This window comes from Brassica oleracea, chromosome C4 (assembly GCF_000695525.1).
Source record: "Brassica oleracea var. oleracea cultivar TO1000 chromosome C4, BOL, whole genome shotgun sequence".
Classification (NCBI taxonomy): Eukaryota; Viridiplantae; Streptophyta; class Magnoliopsida; order Brassicales; family Brassicaceae; genus Brassica; species Brassica oleracea.
Genome location: NC_027751.1, coordinates 14480356 through 14486972, shown reverse-complemented (window position 1 = coordinate 14486972; position 6617 = coordinate 14480356). Strand labels below are relative to the sequence as shown.

The window sequence follows — 6617 nt, the reverse complement described above, 5'->3', positions numbered from 1 at the left end:
TTTACGACGAAACAGTTTTGTCGTTACGTTACGAGGAAATAACGATGACTTTAGTTTTTCACGTAAATTCGTCGTAAACTCGACGCAAATTTACGAGGATTGTTTTTCCTCGTTAATTTTCGTCGTTAAGCATGTGTTTTCTTGTAGTGTCTAATCTAGTCACATTTGACATTTAAATTCTAACTTGTTGGAGCCACTTTCGTTGCTGAATCTACTAATCGGTTATGGGACCTGACCGGTTTATGAAAGCAAATTTAGACTAGACACCTTAATCCACCGAGTTGTTTAGCGTATTAAATCAAGCCAGAAAATACAAAATATACAATCGATATACTAATTACAGCAAATTTGTAACCATGGAAATTTTTAAGATTGACAAAATGTTAAGTTACTATTACCAAATGACAAAGATATATCAATAATATTAATATGTAAAATTAATAAGTTATTATACTGATTGTCGAGATAAATTTATTTGATTTAATCTTCTTATAAATGACTTAACAATGATAAAAACGTTAAACAGTAATAGAAAACCACAAAATAAATGTGGTACATGCGGAATTCCAATCTTGATTTCTTAAGATGCATCATGTTCGAATAGCCACATTGTTAAAATTCACACAGCAGCAGCGACAGAGTTAGGGAAGTGACCATTAAACAAATGTTTAAAAATGTGCTCTTAAAACCTACTTAACATTGTCAAAAAAAAAAAAAACCTACTTAACGCACGATACATATCTAGTTCCCTTTAAATTTAATTTTGCATACGTGAGATCATTTTTATCTGAGAAATTTTCTTAGATAATCATTTTTAATTTATTTTCACAAAAATAGATTCGTAAAAAAGAAAATGACCAAAAAAAGTTTTATTGAAATGTAAATATGCATTTATACTATTACGGTTAATTAATCTAAGACTTAGGTTTAGGGTTAATGGGTTGAGTTTTGAGGATGAGTTATAATTTTTAAAATTAAAAATAAATATTAAAATTTTCAAAATAAAAAGAGTTATTTTAGTCATTTTATTTGTTGATTGCTATTTTGTGACAAAAATTTTAAAAATGGCTATGTGAAAGAATTATCTTTCTTATTTTCTTAAGTAACTTTTAAAATTTAAGTTGGTGGCTTAAACATTTTGTTTTGAGCTGCTGGTGGCTTAAACTCTATAAACAGAAATCGGGAATCTTAAAATATGTTAAATATTGAAGTCAGAAAAAAATCTGACATATAACATGTTATCGACTGCTTCACGTAGGTCCTATTATGTTTCATGTGGCTCTTTCCTATCGTATTTCTTGCATTTTATCGTTAATTATTATTTCACCAACAAAACTATTCAAAGTCAAATCATACGTAATGTCCTCTCCTTGATTAATATTTTGCTCGAGTCGTACCGTTTATCCTCCCTCTGTATCTTATACAATAAAAGAGACTTTTCTCCCTCCTTATTAAGCCACATCTGCAAAAAGGAGAGGGCAAAAACTGTCACGTGGACTCATAAATATTCTGAAAACGTCTTTGATTTTGAGTTGAGGTTTTCCGTGTGTTGGTATTTTGGTTTCAATTTGCGGATGGGCTTTTAGAAACCCTATTATGAAGCCCAACACAAATCAAGGTCAAGCCAAGGGTTCACTTCCTCTTCTCACATTCAGCGCCGATATCCCATAAAACTCAAGCATCCATCTTCTCACTGTTATGTATCCACCTCGCATTAATAGCCTCTGGACTTCTGCGATTCTCACCAATCCTACTACATTCGAAACTGTTTTCTTATTATTTGGGCTAACTCATCTACCCTTCTTGCTGATCTGAAGTCCGGACGTTGTTCATCCACGGTGGAACTGCGGCTGATCAGGTTTTGGGAAGCCAGATGGTGGCGGCCTCATGGGATTAGATTTCTTCTGAATGCTAAGGTGATTCAGTTATTTAAAGTCATGTTCATAATTATTTTGAACACATGGTAGTGTTTAGATTCATATTTATCATATTTATGCTTTTGATATTATGTTTTTTTTTCCTCTTTGCGAAATGGTTTGAATCTTGTCGTTTATTATTTTATTTTTTTTGTAATCGTTTTCAGGCAACACTCATTCCAGTCACCATCAATGTTCATCGACTTCCCACCATCATTTGATTAGTAATTGGTGAGGACTAGGTTGACTTTAGTCTTAGAATTGCACTAAGTTGTTTTTGATTTTTCTTTGTTTTACTGTCTGAAACCATTTTCGATCTTTGTTATTTTTCTCTGTCGTTACAGGGAAGATTACCGATCAGATCTGCAAAGGACTAACAGTATAGCGTCCCCTGAGCGGCTCAACCCGACTGCCTACTCTTACACCAACCATGTAGGTTCTCCAATTTAAGTTTTAAAGCACAATGACATTAACTATTAAGTGTTTTTACTAGCCTTCCAGTCTCTTTATCTTGAAGGCAGATGGATTTTTGAGTGGTTTGGATACAACACCATGCGTCACTTGCTGCTTGGTCTATATTCGAGTCAGTTTTCTTACTTTGTATTTTGGTTATTGGCAGGAGGTTTCCTTCATCATTTGTGAGTCTATCAAATATGGCATTGTCATTAAGGAGGCTAGCGCAAAGGAAACCACTAACGTCAAACAACTAAACATGGTATATAATTTTCCTGGATAAGACTTATGGATATAAGCAGACTCTTATTTTTTTCATAACTTTTTGTGTAGAAAGAAAATGAAGTCGGAATTAACACTGAACAGGCATGTAAGGCTGACAGAAGGGTATTTATAGGGAATGCTTGAATCGCCAATTGTATTGCAGAAGAAGTATCGGATCAACTGAGAGGTTTATATGGTCAAGCTACCACGGCGATGATGCATCTTCCTGAACCTGTCAAGGACACTTTAGCAAATGGTCTAAGAGTTCCACTTGGTAAGCCATACTAAGCCACATTCTAACATTTTCCCTCCTCACATTTAACAATATAACCTTGCGATGTTATTGTTCTGGGCTTTCAGGTGAATTTGAATCGATATTCTTCATGATATCATAATGTAAATCTTCATACGCTGTCTGGACATCATCCTTAGCCAATGCAAACTTTCACAATAAAAGATAGGCAACCTGAACCATATGCTTCGTAGACATCATTGGGTTTGTTGGCGAGATCAAGTCCACCTTCAATGATCATGAGCAACAACTCAATGGATCATGGTTAACCTCTAGATTGATATGTACAATCCTTTCTTCATTAACACTGATTTGTTTGCATATTGCAATGTTTTCTAAAACCTGAATACCAGGTTCAACTCTTCAACAACTACAAAACCTCTATGGCAGCGAGAGAATTAATGTTCAACAATATCGTTCATAAAAAGTCTCTTCACAATTTACTTACATTCAAGCTTCACTGTTGAGATTTTCTATCATATGTCCACATTCTCTGTTATTAAACAGAGCACTGAAAACCAATATCTATATGAATTTAATTAGCTCTTTGCGTCCATATTTACTAAGTCAGATGGCATCTCCGCATGAAAGAAATTCAATTGTATCGGTTAACAACAAAGTTAAAAGGGAAGCTAAAGAAATAACGACCAATCCAACATGATCATCTAATTTATCGAAAATAAATTTATATGCAACATGATTCGCTCATAAGTACACTTCTACATAACGGCTCCCATCTGAAGCAAGAAGATATCATAAAGACCCCGTCTTCGCACAGTACCGTGCAAAAGCCCAAACAATGATTCAGGCCAATAATAAAATCACTCTCACTTAATTTAAGTTTATAATGGTACATGAATAACTCACAACTCCACACACAAAACTCAAAGGTGAAAGAAATTCAGTTGCATCGGTTATAGAAAAAAAGATTTGTAACTCAATCACATTATTAACTTTTGTTTCCAAAAATATACGCCAAGAAAGCAGAATCACAAATTAAACTCCCACCATAACGGCAAATATTCGCTATACATCTCAATAAATCCGCCGTGATTCACTCTCACATAATAAAACATGTCACCTACAAATTGACCAACACAACCGACCTTAATAACAAACGCAAAAAAAGGAAAAAAAAATCACAATGTCTCATCCTCTCTGGGGCTCTCCATACTTGAAATATTGGATACATTTGAATGGAAACAGACAACCTCACATCAAACTCGCATCTACAAAACGAACCAAAAGGTCTATTCACGGAGTGCGAGTCACCTGACTAGAATGCTATCTGACTAATTATAGATGCAACAATAACATGTCACCGATCCAACATAAATACTCATTGTGAGACATGCTATTACTATAAGTAAATAACAAAATTCATTTTCCTTATTTAAGTGAAATATAATAATTTTGTTCAAGAATATCTTTTCCCTTCTGCTGACAAAAACAAATCTGATTAACACTAAACAAAAACAAACTTGAGAAGATAAAGCACGCTAGATTAGCCAAAGAAAATGTGATTTTCGTATTTGGTTAAGGAAATTTTTGAATAAAAACATTGTTAGAGATACACTCATAATCACGGATAGAATACATTCAGATATACCACAGTCAAACATGAAACTTTAACACACAATTAAAAAATCTATTAAAATAATATACATATAGTCTCATGTAAGTGAAAAAAAAAGAGAACGTATTTTCCATTAAAATTATAACTGAAATGAATACTGAAAATTAAATAGTACGATGTCGTAAAATATAGTTGATAACAAATAAAAATCCAACCACGTAAGAATTATAAACAAAGATCAAATGTTAATAAAATAAATAAATATAATCTAATTAGAAAACAAATTATATTTATTATATTCATTTACAATAATTTTCAACTGTTTTATTAAATTAAAATACATTTAATTATAAAATAATTTAATGTATACTCACCCGCCCGTAGGGCGGGCCAACCCCTAGTATATATAATTTTTTGTCAACCTCCCTCTGCATTTATGTGTTCGAAACTGGTAAATAAAACGTTGCCCAGCAAAGGCCGGGTCAAAAGCCCAAAAGGCAACCGATATTACCTATGAACTACTCCTAATCCAGTCAAGGCTAAACCTACAAAAAGGACTGGAAGCCCAACGCCAGGGCCCAAAAAATTACATACGGAGATTGAACGTGGGAGACCAAAGCTGAGGATGAAGCTGAGGTTGCTGAACGTTTCTTTCTAGAGAGAGAGAGTCCAATCTGAGCTTTACTGCCTCCTTAGAGCAAGTGCAACGGCGGTCCATGTCGGATCCTTAGCGCTAATCCTTAGCTTAGGGTTAATATAATAATATTAATTATCCGTGTAAACCTAAGGATTGTCCAATCGAGAAGGATTTTAAGGGGCTGATCCTTGAGTACGTGTCCTCTTCTAACTGGGTGGGCGCCGGTTTGTGTTTCGTTGGGTCAAGAGAGAAATCTCATTCTCGACCGAAACCGTAGAAAAAAAAAGTCCCGACAGAAAGGCGATATCGGAGGCGATTCATCTCTGTTTCGTTTTTGGTAAATCTTTCTCTAAAATCGTTGATTTACGCTTAACTAGATCAGTTATCTTCTTGTTTCCTCTCAATCGGGTTGGATAATGGGGGTTTATATCGATTTCGTTTAACGATTGAAATTAGGGTTTTAAAAAAAATTGGGGATAAATCGATTTGGGGAGAGGGTGCGTTTGTATAAAGGGTTTCAGATCGATTTTGGTTTCAATCGGAAGCGGATCTTCTCTTTTTTCTTACACGGATTGAAATCCCATATTGGTTTCAATCGGTTCTAATTGATTTGTTTGATCTTGTTGAATCGATATGTTCATTTTAAGGGAGTATTCTTGGGGTTCATTTAAATCACTACTTAGTTGTATATATGCGAGTATTTTTGCGAATGTAATAAGTAATCGGCTCTAATTGATTTAACTGTGTTCTTCACTTCTTTCAGGTTAAAGAAAATGAGACAAGATTACAGCTACAGCCAGCCCTCTTCATCATCAGACTCTCTGGACATAACCTCCCTTCTTGAAGCCGAAGCTCAGATTTACGCGGATGAAACTGATAGTAGCAACCGCAATACAATGCCGGTTCAGTACCCACGTCAACCAGAGGCTGATGATGGAATCCCCACGACATGCTACTGTGGAGCTCAGCCTGTTCTCGGCTACTCTTACACTCCTATAGACCCATACAGAAGGTACTTTACGTGCGATAATGCTGATGATGGAGACTGCCACCTTTGGAAATGGTGGGAAATGGCAGTCATGGAGGAGATGAGGGAGTTTCAGAGGCAACTTAGTGATCTTAAGAAGACGGTAGATGAGAGTGAGCAGAAGCGCCTTAACCTTGAGAAGACGGTAGATGAGCTTTCAAAGAAGAAAGCAGGAATTAAGCTAATGGTCTGTCTATTAGTCTTAATAGGTTTGGTGTTAGTGATTCTGCGAGGTTAGTTTCTGTCCTCTTATATGTTACAATATATTACTTATGATTTGAGCTCACATGGCAGAAAATTTTCCATATATTGGACGAATTTTGGTACGAGTTAATAAAATAATCTTGTTTCTAAAATACTGGACACACACGTAAAAACACGTAAAAAAGCAATAGTTTGTAGTTTTGAAACAGTCTAACGCAATTGTGGGAACCTATGAAGATCAAGCATCA

At 34.9% G+C, this 6617-nt stretch overlaps 1 protein-coding gene across 1 annotated transcript; it reads left to right on the top strand.

Moving 5' to 3' along the window:
• The first annotated feature begins 5911 nt into the window (after positions 1 to 5911).
• Positions 5912 to 6403, top strand: LOC106338210 (uncharacterized protein At4g04775-like). Its single transcript, XM_013777240.1, has one exon. It carries the CDS (start codon positions 5912 to 5914, stop codon positions 6401 to 6403), a length of 492 nt encoding a protein of 163 aa, XP_013632694.1.
• Positions 6404 to 6617: the final 214 nt, after the last annotated feature.